This window comes from Dendroctonus ponderosae, unplaced genomic scaffold, assembly GCF_020466585.1.
Source record: "Dendroctonus ponderosae isolate FM_Combo_2020 unplaced genomic scaffold, Dpon_F_20191213v2 Dpon_F_20191213_5, whole genome shotgun sequence".
Lineage (NCBI taxonomy): Eukaryota > Metazoa > Arthropoda > Insecta > Coleoptera > Curculionidae > Dendroctonus > Dendroctonus ponderosae.
The window spans coordinates 10,412,328-10,434,904 of NW_026018715.1; the positions used below are offsets into that span (position 1 = coordinate 10,412,328).

At 36.4% G+C, this 22,577-nt stretch overlaps 2 protein-coding genes across 7 annotated transcripts in view; one reads left to right on the top strand and one right to left on the bottom strand.

Annotated features, from left to right (window-relative positions):
- Nucleotides 1-22,249, top strand: part of LOC109535196 (potassium voltage-gated channel subfamily H member 8) — a 56,040-nt gene extending 33,791 nt beyond the window's left edge. For both annotated transcript variants that reach the window (XM_048666961.1, XM_019901068.2), the window contains exons 7-16: nt 7,138-7,295; nt 7,405-7,600; nt 12,830-13,012; nt 13,403-13,602; nt 16,574-16,823; nt 17,156-17,342; nt 17,744-17,828; nt 17,993-18,150; nt 18,214-18,466; nt 18,523-22,249. In XM_048666961.1, coding sequence (XP_048522918.1) covers nt 7,138-7,295; nt 7,405-7,600; nt 12,830-13,012; nt 13,403-13,602; nt 16,574-16,823; nt 17,156-17,342; nt 17,744-17,828; nt 17,993-18,150; nt 18,214-18,466; nt 18,523-19,092 — 2,240 coding nt within the window. In that variant the 3' untranslated portion in view covers nt 19,093-22,249. The remainder of the gene's footprint in view (nt 1-7,137; nt 7,296-7,404; nt 7,601-12,829; nt 13,013-13,402; nt 13,603-16,573; nt 16,824-17,155; nt 17,343-17,743; nt 17,829-17,992; nt 18,151-18,213; nt 18,467-18,522) is intronic.
- Nucleotides 1-22,577, bottom strand: part of LOC109535197 (organic cation transporter protein) — a 29,860-nt gene that overhangs the window by 230 nt on the left and 7,053 nt on the right. The window contains exons 1-11 of one of the 5 annotated variants that reach the window (XM_019901069.2): nt 5,309-5,505; nt 5,124-5,169; nt 4,624-4,829; nt 4,320-4,572; nt 4,161-4,267; nt 1,261-1,415; nt 909-1,077; nt 712-856; nt 557-657; nt 291-505; nt 57-241 (exon numbers count right to left, since the gene is read on the bottom strand). In XM_019901069.2, the coding sequence (XP_019756628.2) occupies nt 57-241; nt 291-505; nt 557-657; nt 712-856; nt 909-1,077; nt 1,261-1,415; nt 4,161-4,267; nt 4,320-4,572; nt 4,624-4,829; nt 5,124-5,147 (1,560 nt within the window). In that variant the 5' untranslated portion in view covers nt 5,148-5,169; nt 5,309-5,505. Of the gene's footprint in view, nt 1-56; nt 242-290; nt 506-556; nt 658-711; nt 857-908; nt 1,078-1,260; nt 1,416-4,160; nt 4,268-4,319; nt 4,573-4,623; nt 4,830-5,123; nt 5,512-6,056; nt 6,077-22,577 lie in introns of those variants that run through there. The other 4 variants (XM_019901071.2, XM_019901070.2, XM_048666963.1 and 1 more) reach the window with 4 other exon arrangements.

A 22,577-nucleotide genomic window follows, 5' to 3' on the forward strand; every position in this document is an offset into this window, starting at 1 on the left:
CTACTAAACAGGGTCAACTGGAGGGAGTTGATCACCCTGTATGTTCGTTGGCTTACCAATAGCGGAACGAAGGGGGCCAGAAGAGCTCCAACTCTGGCTGTGGTTGACGCCATTCCCACTCCTCCGCTTCGTATAACAGTGGGCAGCATTTCAGCTGTGTGCACATAAACAACTCCAAAAGCTGCAGTTACTACCATTTTTCCCAGGAGAAATAGAGCTATCACTGCCCAGTTGCTGGCAACTGAAAAAGCCCTCTTTAGGAGAAGAGTGCGCGTATTTAAATCACAAACCTTTGGAAATAAAAATTGTGAGGGTGCAAGTGATGCCGCATAACAGCAGCGACAATACCAAAGATAGTTTCCTGCCCAATCTCTGGATGCAAATCCAAGCCAAACTGTATCCAGGAATCTCAACCAGACTAACCAGAGCAAAGTTGATGTATTTGTTCCCGCTCAAGGAGGTTGCATTTATGGATAGTCCATAATAAATGAAAGCGTTCACTGCCCTGCAACCTCATTCATCGAAACATTGCCAGCGTAGAACTTGAAGAACTTACCAAATAAAGTACATGATGGAAAATCGAATAATCAGGGTTCTGGAGCGCAGCATTTGCCTGATAATTGGCAACATTCTGTCTTTGGGATTGTAATCGGTTTCCTGGAAAATTTCACGCTGTTAATGAATCTTTGGAGTTTTCAGCAAAGTAATGACCTGATTTTCTTGCTCGTCTGGAAAGGCTTTTAGCAAGCCTTCAGATAGTTTCACTCGGTTAATTTTAGCCACTTTCATTATTACGAGTTTGGCTCTTTGGTTCCTGGAGTTCGCCATCAGCCACCTGACAGACTCTGGAATAATGCTGAAAAAACAGGTGATCTTTTAGGTGTTTAGAAGATGTGTTCAAGGCCTACCAGTAGTAACCGATGAAAACTATTGATGGGGCGGACACAATTAGTTGCAATTCTTTCCAGTCTCTGGAAATCCACGCAAATAAGGCTACTAGAGCCTCGCCAACAGCGTAAAAGTAATTCAGCACCATTCCAGTGATTTCCCTCTTACTCTTGCCAACCATTTCAACCCCTAAAAGTTTAAATGTGTATTTAACGATTAAGAAACCAAGAATCCCCACTCCAACGTTTGCTGTATGCAGAGAGTATGAAGGAATGTCTAAATAAATTTAAAATGCTGCAGACTGTTCTCTTGGAAAGGAGATCTCACTGTATATATGGTTTTTTACAGTTTTACTTATGGCTAAAGTTTTACCTAAAATAAAGGCCAATGGGTAAACTCCAGCAGTGCCCAGAGCATTGACAAACACGAGAACCACAAAAGTTATGTATTCGGGGGCGAAGACCTGAAGAACTCCAGATGCGGTCATAAGCAGAATGCAAAATATGAACACCAATTTTCGGCCCCATCTGCAAATCAAAGATTTGTGAATGAATGTAGATTTTGTACTCAGAGTAGAGTTTGCCAATAAAAAAAACGCAAAAATTTTCGGTTAGATCTGCAGCTGAAAGCTTTTGTAAGGCGTAGGTTTTTGAATGGAGATTTTGCGAAGAATAGGGTAGATTGAGCCTCACGAGGCATTTTAACTTCATTCGATGGATGCATTCAACTCACGTAGCTTGAGACTTAAGAATCGAGCCGCAGTTCAAATTTTATTAAGGCCAAGCCGTTTCAACTGCTCTGAATGTGCGATTTCTGGATGTTTCGCGCTGTGTGATTTCATTAACGGTTTCACCTGAAATTGAGGGCTTTTTGCCATTTACACTGGCGTAAATACATGTTTCCTCAACGTGTTCAAAATAATCCAATGATAACGGAATAACGGTGTTTTCTTGGGAAAAACTGCTGAAAATGTCTCAAATTGTGCTCTACATCTAATCGAAGGAGCTGAAGCATTTTTCGGTTTTTAAACGACGATATCTGTTACATTCCGGGCTTAAACGTGCTGAACAATTCATCCAGCTCACAAAACGCACCTTTGATTTTTTTCATAAGGTAACTGAGCGCAATGTTATGAGAAAAAAGTAAATCTCTTCAAATTCCGCAACATTTACCTTTTTTTACAGGCGAGAAGCAAACGATCCGATGCTTTTAGGAATAAACGCTCTAGACCTTTCTGATCGAAAATAACGGGAAATTATGATACGATTTGCGACACTTTGTATATTAATAATAAGACAAAAAGTAATTTATGTTTAAACAAAAACCTCCATGTGAATTTTCGTTTCATGGTTCAACATTTTTTTAAAAAAAGAATCCATTTGTCCCGTACAAAGAAGCGCGAAACTCAAGTAGCTTGAGAACAATAGCCAACCAAATAGCGATAAAAGCCAATTTTCATCGATTTTGCTGTTATGTTGGACTCAAACACCCTGTAGATGCACATTGGTGGGTTCCTTAGTCGGAAACTATTCATGGGGCGCAAAAAACGCCCACCGATTTCTAACCGAAAATTTTTAACCGCCAAGTTTTTTTCGACTTTTTCGGTTCCAATTCTATACTATTTTTTGTCACGTATTATTACTGATTATTACTGATTTGTAGACGACAGTACATAATTAAAAATTTTAATCTAATTTGAAACGTTTTTTTAGCGATACCAACTTTATTCGACGATATTTTCCCTGTTCTGACCTGAGCACTCTGTTTATTTATAGCAGAACCTTTCATGGGTCAAAAACTAGGCATTGAGCTTAACAAAACTCGCACCTAAAGTCTTGTTTTGCGCTAAATCTCAATTTGCCAATAAATTTGTTAAAATTGCTTATCTGTTATACCATTTTTCTGATAAAAAGCGAGCAATTCAACGCGCTTGAGAATAAACATGCTGAGCGCTTCTGAGCCAAAATAACCAACAATTATGTCAAATTTTGAGCGTTTTTTGATTATTAACTGTGAATGTCTTGCCTGTCCCCGACTTAAATTCTTATTGGGAGCAGTTAAGTCGCAAACTTTCCATTGCACGCAAAAACCCAACATGTAAAACATAGATTTTTGATCGAAAATTTCATCATTAATTAATTTCTGGGTTCGACTTTCCTAACAAAAACTGAGAGAGTTCGAAATGTTTCAAGTTCTATTCCATTTCTTTTACTGTGAACGAATAATAATAAATACTGGTCCATTTTTTACATAATCGGAAATTATCGTTTCATTTTAGAGGTTTTTGAACTATTTCAATCTTCGACCGACAATATATCTGCTTCTTGATTATTATTATTGAAGCCTCAAACTTTATATATTAGAATGATTTTATGAATTTATGATTTGATCAATTTATAATTTCAATTTTATATATTTGATGACCCGTTATTTGAAGCAAAAGTTGACCCTTGCGAAAAACTCAGTTTACGTATACATTTAGTTTAGAATTTTGTACTATTTCTTATGCAAAAAAGGCAAACATTTAATAACCTTGAGAATAGATGCTCGACCTTTAGGAGCCAAAATAACCAATGAATTACTATAGTTGATCTTTAACTCTCGATATCTCACCTAAACTGGACTCCAAAATCCTGTAAATTTCTACTAAAACGCTTCTTAGGCCTGAAACTACTCCGCAAGCTTCCAAAATCCAGATGTAAATTTACATTTTTTAGACCAAGATTTGACTCTTTTGTGAAGATTCGGGCAAAATTGCAGAACTTGAATGCAATTTTTTTGACCAAAAAGCCAGAAATTTAACGAGCTTCAGGATGGCGGCGTTGTTTTTGAGCCAATAATCTCTCTGTCCTCGACATTTTGCCTCTTCGCATCTCAAACACACTGTATATGAATAACAAAATTTCCATTGAGCGCTTACGTGTATAATTCATCGATTTCTGACCAAAAATTCCATAATAAATTCATATTAGGGTTGAATTTAAAAACAACTTAAAACGCCTCAAATTTCATATCATTTTTGGACTGTGAAGCGAAATGGCTAAATATTGGGGCATTTTGAAAATTTTCTATTTGCATCACACGATACTTGTATTCTAGACAGTTTTCAAAAAACATTTGAACTGGAAAACGCCCATCATTTTAAACCTCAGTATCTCTAGTGCAAGAAAAAATCAATTGCGGGAATTTTAAAGCAAAAAGTGTTATTTTTAACGCTTTTTTCCATAGCCAAATGACTAAACAAATCAACCTCAATCCGCTGTTTTACTTACCTATCAGCCAAAATCCCAAACAACGCCGATCCCACTATAATGCCAGCAAAGTGGCTGCTGCCAACTAAGGAAATTTTCCATTGGTTTTCCGTGCAGGTGATGTTCCACTAGAAATCAACGCAACTTATTTCCTTCCCAGGTTTATTTGAACCACTTTACCTCATTAACAATCGTGTAATCACTGCCACTGAAGACCCATTCGGTGCACTTAACAATGTTGTTCCTATCAAAGATAGACTTAGTGCATTGTTCTTCGTCTGCAATCCAGGCGGTTTGATTGACTGCAAAGCGATCACATTGGTCGGCTCGGAATCCTATCACTTGGCTGCTGTTATCCTGAAGGAGCGCCCAATCTATCCATGGTGCTTCGAAAATTGGGTTCGAAGCGTTTTCACATTCCGGGATGAAACACCTAAAGAATTACTGAACAAAACTGCATTTGATTAATATTGTTGGTTCCTACCGGTAATCTGGTACTCCTGCAGTAAACACGTAGCTGAGACTGTTGGCGGCTCCAAACAGAACAGGAAGACACACCAAAAGATACATTATGATCTGGAATCGTCCCAGTTCTCCAAGTTCCACAAGAATATCATCGAAGTCCATTGTTTTCGTGTCTTTGGTGTCGTCGTCTTCCATGGCTTTATTAGCATTATTTACCTTCTGCAACTGCAGATGATTGTTAATTTCTTTAATTTACGATAACTTGCACACTAAATTGTCGCCCGGGGAGATATACAGTGTTTACCGCCCATATAACTAATAACGCTATAAAAGCGAAATAGTTTTATAACTTTCCATGGCACAGTAAATTTGGAAATTGTTAAAGTGCAGCTATTTAGAACCAGTTTATCGTTGGTTATCATTCAATGTTGCCGACAAACAAGCAGTTTATTAAATTGCAGGAAGCGCAAAATGCATCCGCATTTTCCTAAAAAAGGCGCTTATTTTCAGCTGGTTTACCTGAGTACAGCAACAATCGGTCATATCCTGATTCCTCAATAAAGAACTGTGGAAACGTAACACTAAATGAAACTAAACTTGGAAAAACCTGCAACTCATTTTAGAACACTCGAGTTGTGCCTTCTTTGAAAATAAGACTCATCAGCCTTCCGTATTTAATTAACAAAATCGCCTTAAACACTCACCTGAAACAATCGCTTCAACCGATGTTTGTCTACTAATAAGTGTTGTTTATACTTGCGATAACTGCATTGAATAACTCAATTGATTAAAACCAAGATCTGCTTGAATACGCAATTAAACATTTATTGTAGTGATGTGAAAAACGAATTTATCGCTTGATGAGATTTGCTATTTGTACAGGACTGTGCTATGTTATTGTGCTGGTTAAACATGCATGATCTCGGATATAATTAGAACCAAATTTGCTAGAATTCAACCGCGAGTTGAGGACAAAACCTGCAATTTAGTGCACGTTTTTTGAAAGCTGTTCGGAAAAACATCTGAACTGGCCAGAGGAAAAGGACCATTACGATGACAAAAGTGAAAATTATGGAAAACCCAGTTTTTTCCCAGTAACGAATTCGCACTTTGCTGTCAGTCATATTAAATTGCTTATTAACATGTGTTGTTTTGCAACCATTTAATTACAGATCAAGCACGCAAACACTTTGCAGGGAATTCTGTAAATTTACTTGATTGTTTTTCTCTTAAGGCAATTAATTTGAATGGTGAATGGATGGGAAAACGTACAAAGTTAAGAACATGCATGATGACAATGCGTGCTAGCGAAACATCAGGAGCAAATTCCTACCTAAAACCCGAAAATCACCGATTATTCAGACAGTTTACCAGCAAAATTTTAGAGCTAGAAAATAATTTTCCAGATGCTAATCCCGTTTTCTGGAAAGAGGCGAAATCAACGCAACTCACCCAATTCGCTCTGGCTCAACAACTTCTCGCACCGAAAGAGGAAAAGTTTTCCTAATAATTCCCGGAACATGCGGAAAGCTCAATAATGATTAATAATTCACTGCTTTTGAGTGGTCTCTTAGATGTCGCTTTATTTTTGTGCATTGAGCAAATCCTCAACATCGATTGCATTGCAGCCCCCTTTTTCAGCCTCAAATCAATATAACAGCAAGTTTGTGATGATAATATTTGTTAATTGGCTTCAAACAAGATTCTCCAAAAACGGTTTTTTTCATCTTAGATATTGATTGATGGAATAAATTCCACCTATTCTCTTTATCGTTCTTGAGACTAAACTTGAGTAAAATTCCCATTGAATTCAATGAAAGTTTCTTCCAGTTTGGTCATATTTTCAGTTCAATTTAAATACCGGAATTCATTTGCTTAAACAGTTTTGCACATGGACGATCGTATCTCTGACAAAAAACGATGAAAAGTGGGCTCTTTTGCTAAAGCAGCAAATGTAGAAGCAAATTGAAAGGCCAAAAATGGGTAAAAACGGGCTTTGATACGTTAGTGAGGTCATTTCTCGGATGAAATAACCGGAATATACGGGGGGAAAATGTCGCGTTCACTCGCCTAAATTTCTTCCCAGATGTCAAGGCAGATAAATAAGTCGAGATTTCAAGTGAAACTTTATGGCCCCGAATATCTTGATCCGCTGCCGCTAAAAGCATCAGCAAAAGTTTCTTCAATGTAAAGGGTATTTATGATTATTTAATGTATATCTAGCCTAAGCTTGCTTATACGTCGGATGCAGCCGGAAACTAATCCATTTTCAGTTAAACTAACGCATTGAATTTTATGAAATGAGGCGCTTTAAAGCACTTTAAGTAATGTATAAATTCATTTTTCTCGAGATGAAAATGAACAACTTGCAGTTTGACTTTCTTTGAAAGAAAATGCCTGATTAGGGCCAATTTACACACATTTTTCGAAAGCACAAATATTATTCCAGTGCAAGAGTTCACGAAGAATTAAGGTGTAATTTTTCCTAGTCAGAATGCAGGCAGATCTAATGAATCAGGTCTTTCTTTTTCAGACATACTGTTGAACTTTAGGACAACGTTTGTGAACAAAAAAGGCGAAGTTGTTTCCGATTGGAGGTCCATTTCTGTGAATTACTTAAAAACGTGGTTCGTGGTTGACTTGCTGGCAGCTCTCCCATTCGATTTGCTCTATGCGCTCTATGGAGAAGAGGTAAACTTTAAGCAGTGTTTTTTCCACTGTAATTTCCAAAACACCCAACATCAGCAGATGTCGGTAATTTTTTCTAATTATGTTTTTTAAGTACTGTCATTTTTTCCAGTCTGGACCTTCGCACACTCACCTGATCAAGCTCACCAGGCTTCTGAGACTGCTGCGACTTTTGCAGAAAATCGACCGATATTCCCAATATAGCGCCATGATTTTGACCCTGCTTATGCTCTCCTTCACTCTGGTGGCTCACTGGTTGGCCTGCATTTGGTATGTGATAGCTCAAGAGGAAGTCGAAACTGACTTAGGTAAGAATCCCCAACTTTAGAATAGATGCAAGTAAAAATAAGCCCAATAAGATTGTCTAGTGTTGAACAAGTGTAAAGTTCTTATTAGAAAATTGAGCTACTTTTGCTTAGCGCGTAGATTTATCCTGGCAAGGCGATCAAAAGCAAGTTTTTAACCACCGAAACCAAATGCGTCTCCTGTAATAAATTCCTGTTTTTTTCGTATAGATTACCGTTAAAATATCCATCGAAACCGACATGGAAATCCGCCAGCCAGCGTAACAAAAGTGTGTTTTTAAAGGAACATTTTATTCGAAATTGAAGTTGCTTTTTGCAGCCACATATTCTGCGCTCATTAACGCCTCTTTGGCTTAATAATTCAATTATGTTCAGGCAGCAACCGTCTGCGCTGTTCACTTTTTCCAGACGATAATCCAGTATGTGCGAGGAAATTGGTGTTGGGAGGTTTTGCAACTACAATAAAATGCAACTTTACACTTTTCCAGTAGGATTAGGCAGTGAATTTACGGGTATATTGCTATATTGCAAAACTATATTGCCTCTTAAGCACTAAGAGGACGTAGCATTAAATAAATTCAATTTGAACCTGCATATTTAGTTGTTCCGTGTTTGACTTGGTTGACTTTTATTGAGTTCTTCTAAAACGCTTTCTACCTCAGATTGCTACGCAATTCAGTGAGTTTAATGGATGTGGTTGCTTCCCCTAGAAACTTTCCGTTGCAGGTATTTCTATAAGAAATCCTGGAAATGTCTGGAACGAAACCAGCGCAGTTCATTTCGCCCTGAAAATACGACATAAAATCACTGTTAATCTAGTGAGTGCTTTGCCAGATTTTCTTCACCAATTTCAAACAAAAATCGTCACGTTTTGCCTCCGATATAAAAGCTAGCCGTATCTATAGAACTGCCTGCCAAAATGGAAGCAAAATAAAACCGACATGATTCGAACTACCACTCTATGAGCATTGATTTGCATGCCATGATACTTCCAGGTTGAGATCGAGAGTGGAATTAAAGTGTATTAAAGGCAAATGCGCTTTTTCCTTCGTTACCATCATCATTAGTAACATTAGCGGCATTTGGAGGAAACGAAATGGAGAAAACGCATTACAGTGGAACTATTCGACTGTTTCCATTAAGCCAAAGCAGAATTTATTTAAAAAATGACTCAATTAGCGAAAGAGCTCTATTGCACATAAGCCCAATTAATTATGCATTTTAACATGAATATTTATAGATCAATGTGACGCCAAAGCTCTATAAATAATCCAGTCAATACATTGATTACACTGGAGGTAAAAAACGGTTTCAATTCAGGTCAACAAATCTCGAAAAAAATCGTTGAAAAAAGGCTAAAAAAATAGGAAAAACAGCCACTAGATCCAGCGTCAATTGATTGGTATAATAAGCAATTCAAACACCAGAAAAGGCAAGCGAAATTTAAATTTCGTTGGCTAAAGGCGTTGTGTAAATTTCCAGTAATGAACTGCAAATTGAAGTTGCCCTTTGTGTTTGCCGAGCGAAAGTTCCCAAACTTGCTAAACTATACAGTTAAATAGTTAAGGGAATAAGAAGTTTAGAATACTATGCAAGATGTCCAGTTTATCTAGTCTTTGTTTACTTGATTATCTTCTAAATATTTTTTTTTATTTGAATACTTATGTTTAGAAAACCCGGAAATGTAAACAGTCTTCAAACAAATAGGTAACGACTAAAATGCCTCAGTAAACAAGGCTTGCAAAAAACAGAAGCCCATGTTTAAAACATCAGGATGCCTTCCATAAGGGTTTGTTTGACTTAATTTTAACATGGCTCTAATTGGATATGAGTGAAAAGATTATACTCTAAAGCCCGACCGATGGGTAGAGCAATAGAAACACCTGCGAAACAGGGAAATATCGCAAATTTTCGCTTTTAGTGTCGCTTTTATTAAGGTTTCCCCCATAACGGTTTTGAGCATATTTATGAGGCACAGATTTAATCAAAATGGGTTTTAGAATGGCAATGAATTTAATTAGGTAATAGTAAGTGCCCATTTTCAAACTTTCAATCAAATGGCTAATCATAATTAGCTAAATTTATTTGCAAAGCTACAAATTGCGCGAAAGCTAAAACAATCGGATTTTGGTGAAATTCAATGGAATTCTTCTAATGGAATATGCATATTAGGGCTTTCGGTGACTTCGTTCCCACCAATTTGTTTGCGGCAAAAAAATTATATTAGAGGAACGTTGACTAAGGAGAATGAATTTCCTCGGCAAATTACCGAGAGCAAATCCGAAGCCCGAAAAAGAGCGGCTGATAAAATATTTAGAACCTCAAGGCGGCTTTCCACGACATTATCAAAAAAATTGCGGTAATTTTTACATGGGCACAATCAAGCACCGATTACCATTTTAAACGAGATCCAACCTGTTTATTTCCAGTAATACTTCCTGTGCAATAACTGAACCCAATAAATCAATTTAAAAATTGTTTAAAGGTTTCGTTTGCTTCTCTGACTGAAGTCTTATGGTTCAAGGGCGCAAAACAATTTATTGCTGTTTTCCATCCTTGAAGCAATCAATGAATAGGCGTTTAAAGCGAATAGAGGTTGATTTATTTGATTTGCTTGGCGTAGATCTTCGCAATGGGTCACTTTTTGTGAGAGTTTTGGGAAAGTTTGCAATATTTTGTAGATGAAGTGATTTTCGGGAGATTTGTTCTAATAACAATGGTAACCCTGAAGCACTCTTATCGCAGCCCAGGCTGGAATTTTCCAGAGGCTGAATTCTAAATCTTGCCCTAGTGTATAAGGTGTAAAAGTCGATATTTATCACTCCTCAAAACATGTTCAAGGTAAAACCTCTTTCGGCATTTTAAGGTCGCTAGAAGTTTTATTTTGATTTTTTCACAAACTGTTTGTTGGGTATTGTTTGTGAGTGCTCGTATTTCGAAGAGCACTGTTTATCAATATGTAATAAAAGACTGTCTGAGAAAATTCTGTCTTCTTAAAGACAACAATTTTTGAGGTAAAATACCCAACAAACAGTTTGTGAAAAAATGAATCCGCCTCAACAATATAAAACTTTTCGAATGCCTCCAGTTCCAATTCTTTCGGTGATAAGCGTAAAAGCCTCATTATTTGCTAAGCAAAATGCTATGCATTAAGCTCTGATGTACATAAACTCTATCGGATCTAAAATCTGTGAATTTGCCTTAAATACAGGCTGTCCCCTAAGCGCATAATCAAAAGGGTAGTGCGACATTATTTGGGTCAAAAAAAGACGATCTTACTTAACTCTTTTTAAGAAAAACTGTCTGACTGTTCTGCTACTGAAGATCAAAGTTAAAAAAAAAATTCAAATATGGTCTAAATGATACGCTGGATTTAATCGAAGCTCGCTAACAATTTTAAATACGTTTTATAATTTACGTTTTTGGTAAGAAACTACGAGAAATTTTTGCTTGGCACCTAACTTGAATCAATTAAATTTTTTGGGTTGATTTTTGGGCGAATTCTTTGTTCACATTTTTGTGCTTTTTGTAAAATCTTGAGAAATTTATAGTATTTGAGATAAAAAATATTTCTGTATTTTTGCGAAATAACAATTTTAGATATTAATAATTTTTACAACTTAAACTAAGTTTTTAGGTAATGAGTTTTAATGAAACTTGCTTCGATTTTTTTTCCGCCCGAAGGAATATTATGAAAAACTTTTCTTAATTTCTTAAGAAAGCAATTCGGATAAAAACTAAAATACCGTGGCCTGAGACCCTATCAGTCGGTCAGTTAATAATTATAAAACGCTTTCTAGTTAAAAGTCTGAGTTTTAAGTCTGAACTTAACGCAAACTTAAATAGCAATGAAAAGAAAATATCTTTTGCGGAGCAACTATGAATGCTATAATATTTAACAAAGATTACAAAAATGTCAAAAACGATTAGTGCATCAACAAAAAAAAATGAATTAATTGCAGCAACTACGTAAAAAGTTCTGGGTGTTTTTGTACCAAAACACCCAAGAATTAACCACTTGCTCAAATCGAATATACACGCTTACTTTATCAAAATATGTCTTACAAAAAAACAAATTACCAACGAGTTTCATTAAAATTAATCCTATTTTAAGAAACGTAATTTTTCTGAAAAACTTGAATCTAAGCAATAGTTAGGTAAAATCGTTATACTTTTTTGAGCCAAAGAATGGCTTCTGATCACGACACACCGGAGAAATTCTAAATAAACTTCGGCTTTTAACCGGAGCGGCAACACAAATCGAACTATCAACAAAAACATCCATAATTTCATTTGATTTATCGAGACATTTGAGGCTAAAAATGTTAAAAGTTTTCCTGGGTTTTGACGTAAAATGGATGTTTAAGCCCAACTGGAGTCTGTGTTCAAAAAATGACGATTGTTTTAAGTTAAAACTCCCGATTGTTTACGTCAGATGATCGAGGTGGTCTATTTTGGCCCTTTTATGGGCGTGGATCATCTGTTTGCAAGAAATTATAAATAAACTTCGGCTTTTAATCGGCACAACAGCACAAACCGGAACCAGCAAAAATTCGTGAAGCGATATCATTTGATTTGTCGATGCATTTGAGGCTAAAAATAATCAAAGTTTTCCTGGGTTTTGTCACAAAATGAATGTTTAAGCCCAAGTAGAGTATCTTTTTGAAAAATCATGATTGCTTTAATTTAAAAGTCCCCATTGTTTAGATCAAATGATCGAGGTGGCCTAGCTTCTGTACCATCTAGTCCAATTGATTGTTTTTCAATAATTTCATGTAATATTCGACTGAGTGAACACGAACTTCTTCATTTATGGTCATTATAAAATGTTATTCAGTTATTAGTAAAGTGAATTCAGATTTTTGATAACATTTCTGATAAAACTGACTCCTATTCTACGTTTTCTGGATTCCATCCCAATTGTCTGCACATTCTCTCTCAAACTCTCAGCTCTGTTTCTTTGATCTCTTTCTCATGAACTTCCGTATTTTTTCGGGTTTGCTCTTCTTGGACCTTCAATATTCTGTGAGAGTTAGAATATGACCTTTTTCTTTTATCGTCTTCTCTTCAGGTGCAGAAGATTTTCGAAAATGCAATTTACTCTGCAATAATTCATGTAATGTTACTGGCTAGAAAGTTTGCCTGTCGACTCTTCTTTTTTATTCTTCTCAAACAATATGTCTAATATAAAATGAACAATGAATGGTGTTTTCTAAAGACTTTTTGTTCCAGGCTGGATCAAGGCATTGGCCGACAGGCTTCGAATAAATGATATTACGAACGTATCCAACACTAATGCGTACGTTACAGCCCTCTATTTCACATGCTCAAGTTTAACCAGCGTGGGATTTGGAAATGTTAGCGCGAATACAACCAATGAGAAAATATTCAGTATTTGCGTGATGCTGATTGGAGGTAAGAGTGTTCACTCTGTTAGTAATAACAAAAAGTGCTTTGACTCTGGTCAAAGTTGACTACTTACCAGCAGTTAATTGGATAAGGATCGGCTTTAATCCAAACACTCGACACTGAGCAATTAATTGCCTAACTGAGTGAAAGAGTTATGGCCGTGTAGCAATCTGGAGGGTCAATTATGGACACCACAGCAAAGGACTGGCTTGCAGGAGTTCGGGACTAAATTATCGACCTCAATTCGGGGATTGCTCATAGCTGTTTTATTAGTTTCGGCAATGACCCATGCTTAAAAAGCTACTGGCGTCAGATTGATCTGCCCGATCCATCAAACCGAAGCTGCTTCATACACAATATTCACGGTTATCATGGAAATTTTATTCTCATTTGCAGCTCTAATGCATGCAGTAGTGTTCGGTAATGTAACGGCGATTATTCAAAGAATGTACTCGAGACGATCGCTTTATCACACTAAATGGCGAGATCTAAAGGATTTTTTCACGCTCCACCAAATCCCCAAGGAGCTGAAAAACCGTATGCAAGATTACTTTCAAACAATGTGGTCGCTGAATCATGGAATTGATATTCACGAGGTAAGTGCCATAATTAAAGCGCCCATTTGGCTTTAAGTAGCAAAGGAAACCTATTTTTAAGTGCAATTTTAAAGTACAAAAATAAGATGGATTTTTGCGAATTTTTCCAAATTCTCTCTACACTTCTGGTTTCAAAGCAATGCGCCCGATAACGCGCAATATATCTCCTCTAAACACGGCCTCACGTAAAAGATGAAAATGAAGTTAATTTGAAAAGTATGGTAAACTTTTCCTGCATCCTCCGATTTCTCAGATCAAATTTCATACTTATGCGTCATAAAAAATCAATGAGACCCACATACATTTTACTAGAAGGCATAATGGAAATTGTTCAAGTACAACTGAATTTTTTGGCGTTAAAACTGCGCTTAATTGCTGAAAGTTCTGGCCAATTAATATGCTTCCCTTGAATAGTGGAGCTATATGTTGTAGTTACACGAATGTCACCTGGAAAATTATTTGCTTAATCCTCAGTTAAATGTTTAAGTGCCATGATTTCCATAAATCTCCATTATAAGGATCTTGAAGACACGTGGCTGGGTTAATAGACCATTAAAATTTGAGCGTCGCATCAAGCCCAGGTTGTTTAATTCGATTCTGTTCAGTTTCCGGTAACATGTAGGTGTTAAATATTGCGGAATTTTCATATATTGTTTTCGATTTTTACAACGGAAAATTCCACTTGAATCCAGGCGGAAGCTATTGGGAAGAGTACCGTATTTTTGGGACAAACCGCCCCAATGCTCTGATTTTACTCCCAATTTTACCATGCAGCTAAAACTTTAACATTTACATTTCAATGTCCATAAATGGACATCAATTTTTTCATTTTTTTGTGTACCTAAATGCAAAATGTTTTTGTGATTTCCATTCTGAAATTCTTTTATGAAACACTTGCCCAACCCCAAAAATCGCCAGGGCGGAAAAATATTAACAGTTCAGAATCGAAAGGCTGCGTGAACAAAAACTAAAGAACAAAGAAAGGTTAATGAAAACACGTCTGAATCAAATGAGATGAAAGAACAGTTTTTGAAGAGACGGGCCTGAAATTAAAAGACTAAAAGTGAGCAAAGAGCAATTCGAGAAAAGTTCTGCCAACATCGATTGTACTTTTGAACCTGTCCAGAATTGAGATTAGAGATAAGTATTTGGAACAATTGTGTGGAAATAAAGCAGAAAATGGATTTGGAAAATGCTGCAAAATTATTAAGAGAAAAAAGATAGTCTGTGCGTTGATAGAACTGAAAGGGAATAAATCCATGGGTCATTGATGTGGATTTCTTTCCGTTCAGTTCTTGACCTGTAGAAATTAATAAACAGACCATATTTTGACAAATTTAACAATTTTCATGATCTATTTTCCAGCTTAAACGTTAGTCGCCTGATCATTGATTGAGCCTGATTTGGTTATTGGTTTTTTTGAACGCTCTTTTCAGACGAAATAATAATTTCAAATAAAACATCCAAATGTCTGTGTTATTTAGTGTGGGAGACGGGAATTTTTAAGCAAGCGGGCGCAATTCACTTTTGTGAGTAACATTTATAAACAACATGTGTATTTTGCACAATCAATCAATTTGTGAGTAACATTTACAAAGCCGCTAAAAATCAGGTTACGGATGGATTTTTCCGAACCTTCGAACCGAACGAAATCTAGCGTTTACATAAAGTGTGAAAATTCAAAATATTTTTGGCTTAAAAATTGAACTTCGAACCATCATAACTTGCCAGTTTTGTAACCGAGTTTAGTTTTCTCAACCGTAATTTTTAAGAATGATCAGCGCAGTTTTATTTTGTTTAAATAAAGTGAGATTTTCGTGTCTGAAAATGGTTGTTTGGCACTTAAATCCATCTCCAGTTTGCCTAAGTGTAAATGTGTGATTTAAATTGCTGAAAAAGCCGGTTTTTACAGCAGATTGTGCTCTTTACAACGCAGTCTTAATGATCCAAATGGGGCCAATGTTAAAAGAGTTATTAAGAGAAAAATTACCACAGCAAAAAATTTTTTTTTCAAATATTTCTGGTTTCTGACCTGAAATAAAATCTGTTAACATTAATATTATGTTGCTTTTTCTGAATTTGAAATTTTCACCTGAGGCCAGTATTAAGAGAAATGCGCGAAAAATTCTTACTAAAACAACATGCCATGAAACTCAAATCAATTTTTTTTCAAAAATCTTCTAGAACGCATTTTGAGAAAAAAAACAAAAAACTTTGAAAAATGTAATTTTGACAGGTATAGTTTTCGAAAAAATAACGAAAAATTGAAGAAATTTCAAAACCTGTTGAAAATTGACGCTGACTGTAGCACTCTTTGAATAAAAAATAAAAAACCGGTAGAAAGTTTCACTTTTAAACACATTCAAAAAGTTATTTTGTGTATATGTTGTCACTTATTTTGTTTTATTTTATTTTATTCTATATAAATTCTGAACAAAAATATTTTATAGAAATCTAGGTATAGCAAAGTGGAAAATAAATAATTTCAATTCTCTAATTCAGTATCGAGCACAATAATATATAATTTGCATCTGAGATTTTGAGTTTCATTCTTTCATCTTCGAAAAGATATTCAATTTTAATGGTAAAAGACCGGTAAACCGGATAGAGAGAGGTAGAAAAACGTTTCATAAAAGTGACTGGAAATAAAGAAAGGAACACAAGCAAAAACATAATACAGGGCGATTCATTTAAATTTAGGGAGTTTGAAACAACTTTCGGTATAACCAGAAGTTGCATGATATCGCTGTTATTTCATCTGAAAAGAGCCATGATCAAAATTTGCAGGATTAAAAACGCATTGCTTTCCGAAATGTTCTAATGGACGCTGACCGTGAGATACCCTGTATGTTTGTTTTGAAGAATATGCAAAGTAGCCATAAGTTAGTAATTAAAACAAAGCCGAAAGAAAATTTAAAATTTCCTAAACAAACTTTAATTAAATTGGAAAAAATGCATGATTTCTGTCCAGACGCTGAAGGAGTTTCCTGAAGAGCTACGAGGCGATGTGTCGATGCACTTGCATCGAGAAATCCTCCAACTCCCAATCTTCGAAGCTGCTTCCCAAGGATGCTTGAAGTTGCTGTCTCTTCATATCAGGACCAACTTCTGCGCCCCTGGCGAATATCTAATCCATATAGGAGACGCTCTCGGTTCAATTTACTACATATGCAATGGATCCATGGAAGTTGTGCAGAATAATATGGTTGTCGCGATTTTAGGTAAAAAAGTATGAAAAATAAGGCCGATGAAATTCGGCGCCTGAAGGACTTATTCGAATAATCGTATTTTGCATTATGCTCGTGTGCTCATATTAGTTCAGCTATAGCGAAACCGTCAAGCTTCACTAGTTTTTGGCAAAAGCAAAACGTTCGTGTATTCAAACAGGAAATGTTTGCACTATCAGAAAATTTCAAATTCATTGACTTAGAAGAAAATTGAGCCGACTGCAAATTTGCATACATTCATCCAAAATATGAAGCAGTTTATCGAAATACACTTCGCGGCATTTTCTGGGATATTTGAATATTTAACGGGCGTCAACTTTTGTTAGGAAAGGGCGATTTGGTGGGATCCGACATCAGCATGCATCTTCAACATTCATCAAGCAGCAATCAGGATGGCGGAAATCGTGGGGGTGGAAACATTGATATCGTTATTAAGTCCAGCAGTGATGTTCGAGCTCTTACCTACTGCGATTTGAAGTGTATCCATATTCAGGGACTTGTGGATGTGCTGAGGTAAGTCCTCGCTCTGATTTCCTTCAGTTTAATTAATTTCCTCTTTATCCAGCTTAACTGGCCTAGTGATGGTTTATTTATTATATTGGCCTTTATCGCAAATCGCCAATGATGCGACAAAAGCCCGTTTAATAGCACACAGCGAATGGCGAGATGTGAGAATAATGTGGATAATTGTGTTTCATATTGGACCCATTTTCAGCATACGAAGCTTATCGCTTTCCTTTTTCCATAGCCCGCTTGAGCTAGCTAAAATTATTTTGTAATTTAGCGCGGTTCTCTCGCAGTCCCTTTACTTGGATTGGTTTATAAATTTCACCCGAAAAACTAGTCCGAACTAAAAATGGACCACTACAAGCGACACATAAAAGCAACTGTGTAGAACATTATGTTTTTTCCAGACTTTATCCAGAATATCAGCAGCAGTTTGCCAACGATATTCAGCATGATCTCACCTTCAACGTCAGGGAAGGCTATGAAGCGGAGGTAAGTGGAACTGGAAAAAGGTAGTCAAAAATTTGATACCCAATTGATTATATACAATCAATTAGCTTGAGCAACAGCTCTAAATTTGATGAAAATATTGAAGTGAAAGGTTTTTCAATGTGTACTCGCATGAACCACATAGATCTTACAAAGCCCAATTTCAGCAAGAATCCGAAGGAAATGGAGTACCATCGTTAACACTGCCCAGCATTAGTGAAGACGATGAAAATCTCCACGAAGGAGAAACGTCCCCAGTGTCCCCCAACAGATCTCCACTCCTTCAAATTTCCAGCAGCCCTCGCCATGCCAAGTTTAACTTGCGGTTGGTCTTCAAACCAGCAGACGTAAAAATCAACGTTTCTTAAATATTTTTTGTATATAACAGATTGCAAGAAGCTCAGGAAAGTCCAACACGAAGACCGCGACTTGGTGGGGTTGCAACCAATCATCTCGCCATGCTACGGGAAAGAGTGGAGAGGCAGAGAAGCGTCATTATGCCACACTCCAAGTATAGTTCTTGTGACGAATTGACTGGCAGCAAGAACGAAAGTGATTCGAGTGGCAACAAGGAAAGCGTGGAAAGGTTGGATAGCCAGATAACGACGCTTCATCAAGATGTGGCGGCGCTTAGCGTCGAGGTGAGTGTTGGAAGCAAATAAATCAACAGTCCTGCCAAAGGCTATGATTTTTGTAGGTTCGGAATGCTATTCAAGCTCTACATGATATGGCCACGCCCTCGTCCGGGCATGCTTCAGCTCATTACTCCGCCCAATCAAACCCCAACATTGCGGACCTCCATCACTCATCGTCTGGTTTAACGCGAAGCAACTCTCATCCAACAGAGATGTTTTGTTGGGACGGAGTCCCTCCAGCTCGAGTGGTTTCGACCATCACTGTAACGGATAAAGAAACGCAAACAGATGCACAGGAAATTCTACGGAACTTTGTTCAGGAAAATCCGAAGATCATTCTAGAAATTCTGGGCTTGGATTCGACAAAGATCCTCAATAGAGCCAACTTGAAGAAAAGCCACAGCAATCCGGACTACACGTGTCGCAACGACAGATATAACGAAAAGTGTATAATAAATATGAATAGTAAAAACGACTGTAGCATAGTTGTGGATGAGGAGAGTGAGAATGAACTTGAGAATACTCCGTTCTTATGGAATCAGCCGTTGCACAATGGGAGGAGGGTGCAGATTTTTGAGAATCTGGGCCGCACGCAAGGCATTATTAACTATAGGCGGAGCATTGATAGTTAAATTTGCTTGCATTTCTACTGTCAATGATTTACAGCCAGTCAATTTCTATCTAGTAATTCTATTGCATGGCAAAGTATATACAAAGTGTTTAAAAATACACTAGCAGGTCTTGAATATAATCGCTTTACCTAAAATGGAATCACGACAGTGAATGCAGCGAAATGTGTTTACAACTTTACAAAAAATTGATTAACAGTGATCGTGATTTTTGCCTACTGCTCTCTTTTATTGGAAGCAAATGCCCTTCAAGTTTCATTCCTGAAAATACTTTGATTTAAATCACGCGAAAATTAAGAGTTAGGTGAAAAATGATTAATTATTTGCGAACCGTAAATTTTGTTAGAATTTGCTCTCTTGAATAGTTGTGTTTTGCTAGCAACGTGTTTGAGGAAAATATCAAAATGTCATCAAATGCATATCGAGTTTGGTATGAAACGGCTTAAAGTCTCATGCGTCCGATTTTCTATCGTCCGACGAATTCAAAGTGTTTCTAACGTGCAAAATTTTACTTTTATTCGATGTATGGGTGACCTTATTTCCACTGAACTTTTGCCATTTTTTGCCATTTAATGTTTGCAAATGTTTGATTACAACATTTTCAGAGACCGGTTTTTAATCTTCTTCTGATCTCCCCGTCTCGCCGTCTCCTTATCAACGTTGGCGATCCAAATGGCCACTGTGGTTTTGCAAACCGCTGCTCGGAAAATCTCTGTGGATATGCGGTGTTCACTAAGCTGCAAAAAATTAGGATTCCGGAGGATTTTGATGAAACTTTCACCATCTTTAGAGACAAGTGTCCTCTAAATTTGGTAACATTAAAATCGCTACGTTAGTTTAGAAGATGCAAATTTTGAAAGAAAAGAGCGCAGTTGAGTGCAAACTTACATTTTGAAATCGGATTTAGTACACTGATAACTACCAGTAAATTCTCTACTATTTTTATGAAACTTTGCCCATCTGTTTAGTCAAGTATCTTCTAACGATGCTGAGATGTTTGAATCGCTACTTGCTTTAGGTTGAAAGTTGCGAATTTTGAAAGAAACGAAAGCAATTGAAGGAATTGATCCATTTTGAGATCGGTATTTAATATTATTATATTATTAAGTATTAAACTGCTAGCAATCAAAAGATTCCGGAAGATTTTTATAAGACCCTAGGCATCTTTAATTAAGTGTCCTTTAAAGATGGTAATAGTTTGGAATCCGTACTTGCGTTAGTTTGGCAGATGCGAATTTTGAAAGGAAGGAGCGCAGTTGAGTGAAAAGATCCATTTTTAAATCTCTATTTAGTAAACTGGAAACAATCAGAATTTAGGACGATTTCTATGAAACTCTGGCCATCTGTAGAGTCAAATATCTTCTAACGATGGTGAAATTTTGGAGTCGCTACTTGCTTCAGTTTGAAAGATGCGAATTTTGAAAGAAACGAAGGCATTTGAATGAAAACATCCAATTTGAGATCGTTATTTAATAAACTGCTAGAAATCAGACGATTACGGGCGATTTTTATGAAACTTTGGACATCTGTAGAGCCGCGTGTTTTCTAAAAATGATCAGATTTTCAGATCGCTACTTTAGATAGTTCGGAAGATGCGAATTTTTAGAAGGAACAGCGCGCTAGAGGGAAACAACTATTTTGAAATCCGCATTTATCGGAGTTGTACAAAAATCAATGTTACTGGCAATTTTAATAAACGTTTTTCCTTTTGTAGAGTCAAGTGTCTGCTAAAGATAGGCAAATTTTCAAAGCGCTAGATTCCAAACCGCATGCATGAGACTTCAACTTTAACGATCGGAGATTGCGATTTTCAATACGCATTTTTTTTTGTTTGTTTTTTGATGAAAAATTTCGAAAAAACCATCAATTGGGGACAACAAATGTTTGATACCATTGATTTCCAAAGACTTTTTTTAAACCGGTAAACGATTCGATCCTACAAGGCGCTGAAGAAATCTTCAATAAGACCCTTTTTTAGTTTTGCAGTCCACTGAACGCTTCTTAGAACCCACTTGAATTGCTTGTGCGATTTACAAATGTTTACGTCTTTTGCCGTTTTTTGCCTCTAATATTTTACGAGCAAGAAATGTTTGTGCTGTGAAAAGAAAGCGTTAATTCGATTATTTATCGGCCGTAGCGCAAATTAGTAGTACACCATATTAATTTAAGCCCGAAAAAAACGTTTGCTCAATACATGCGGAAACTAAGTAAAAAATCTAAAATCTGAGAGTTGTAAACCCGATAATCTAACTTAGAGAAGTGCAGGAATTGTTTCATTTTTTTCGTTTTGCTCGAAAACTCTAAGAGTTGCACAAGACCCAGCTCGCAAATCAATAAATTAATTTTATTTTCAAGGCACTTTTAATAAAAAAAATTTCTACACCCTGTAAACCGGTAAAAAATCTAGTTTTTTTAAACACTCTGTATATATGTAGGTAATCCAGTTAAGCTATATGAGTATTACGTTGTATTAACGAAAATAGTATAATATTGTACATACCTCACATATCCTCTACTTCGATAATAATAGTTAGACAAATTTGGTATATTTTTTTAATGCTGTAAATAGGTTTTACGTATTCTTTGGAAACTTTTACTCTCGAATCGAATGGTGTATTGAGACTTAAACGAGCCAAAAGCAGTCAATGAGCGGGTTATTAAAGATGAAGGTTCTTCTGGATGTTTGTGCCATTTGGCGGATATTTCCATGAAGGCTCGTTTGAAATCTTGTACACATTGATTAAGCATATCATGTGATCTATACAAGGTAGTGCCTCTATTGTGATCAGAACGTGTTTTATTATTAGTTGACTAAGACAGTACGTTAACTATATCTTCACTACGTTCTATTTAAACATGTTCCTTTTCCATCGAATTTGCGTTGATAATATCAAGGTAATTACTTAACGAGGGCAGTAATATCGATTTGCTCATTAATCCGGGTAGGTTAAGTGAAACGAAAAAATTTGATGTTATCAACTGTTTTTTTGATCAAACATTCCATTTAAATTTAGCCAATGTCCAAAATACTTGGCAAAACCCAGTCAAACGGTGGCTTTGGACATCGCAAGTTTAGACCTGTTAAATTTTAAGAATGATTGTTTTCAATGCAAGATTTTAATGTTAGAAATGAATGTTCAGTTTTTAAATAAAAGCCATCAAAAGCATAAACAATTGTTTAGTTGATGCGCTAAAGCCTGACTCTGTAAGCTACTAGATTAGTTCCGTATATTCGTAATGCAATTATTAATATGAAAAGTCCATCAGTGGAATTTGTTAAAAAACCAAATCAAATCCAGGAACAGGAACTAATCACTCGAGATTTGGCTTTCTTCATAAAATGAAAGTAGTTACAAGCTTGAGAACAACAAGGAACTTAGTGGGCGTGAAATGGCATGTATGGGCAATTTTGCGCTACATTTTTCCTAAACAGCGTCAAAATCGCTCCAGAATCGTGGTTCCATTCCATTAAATAACTAATCTTGATT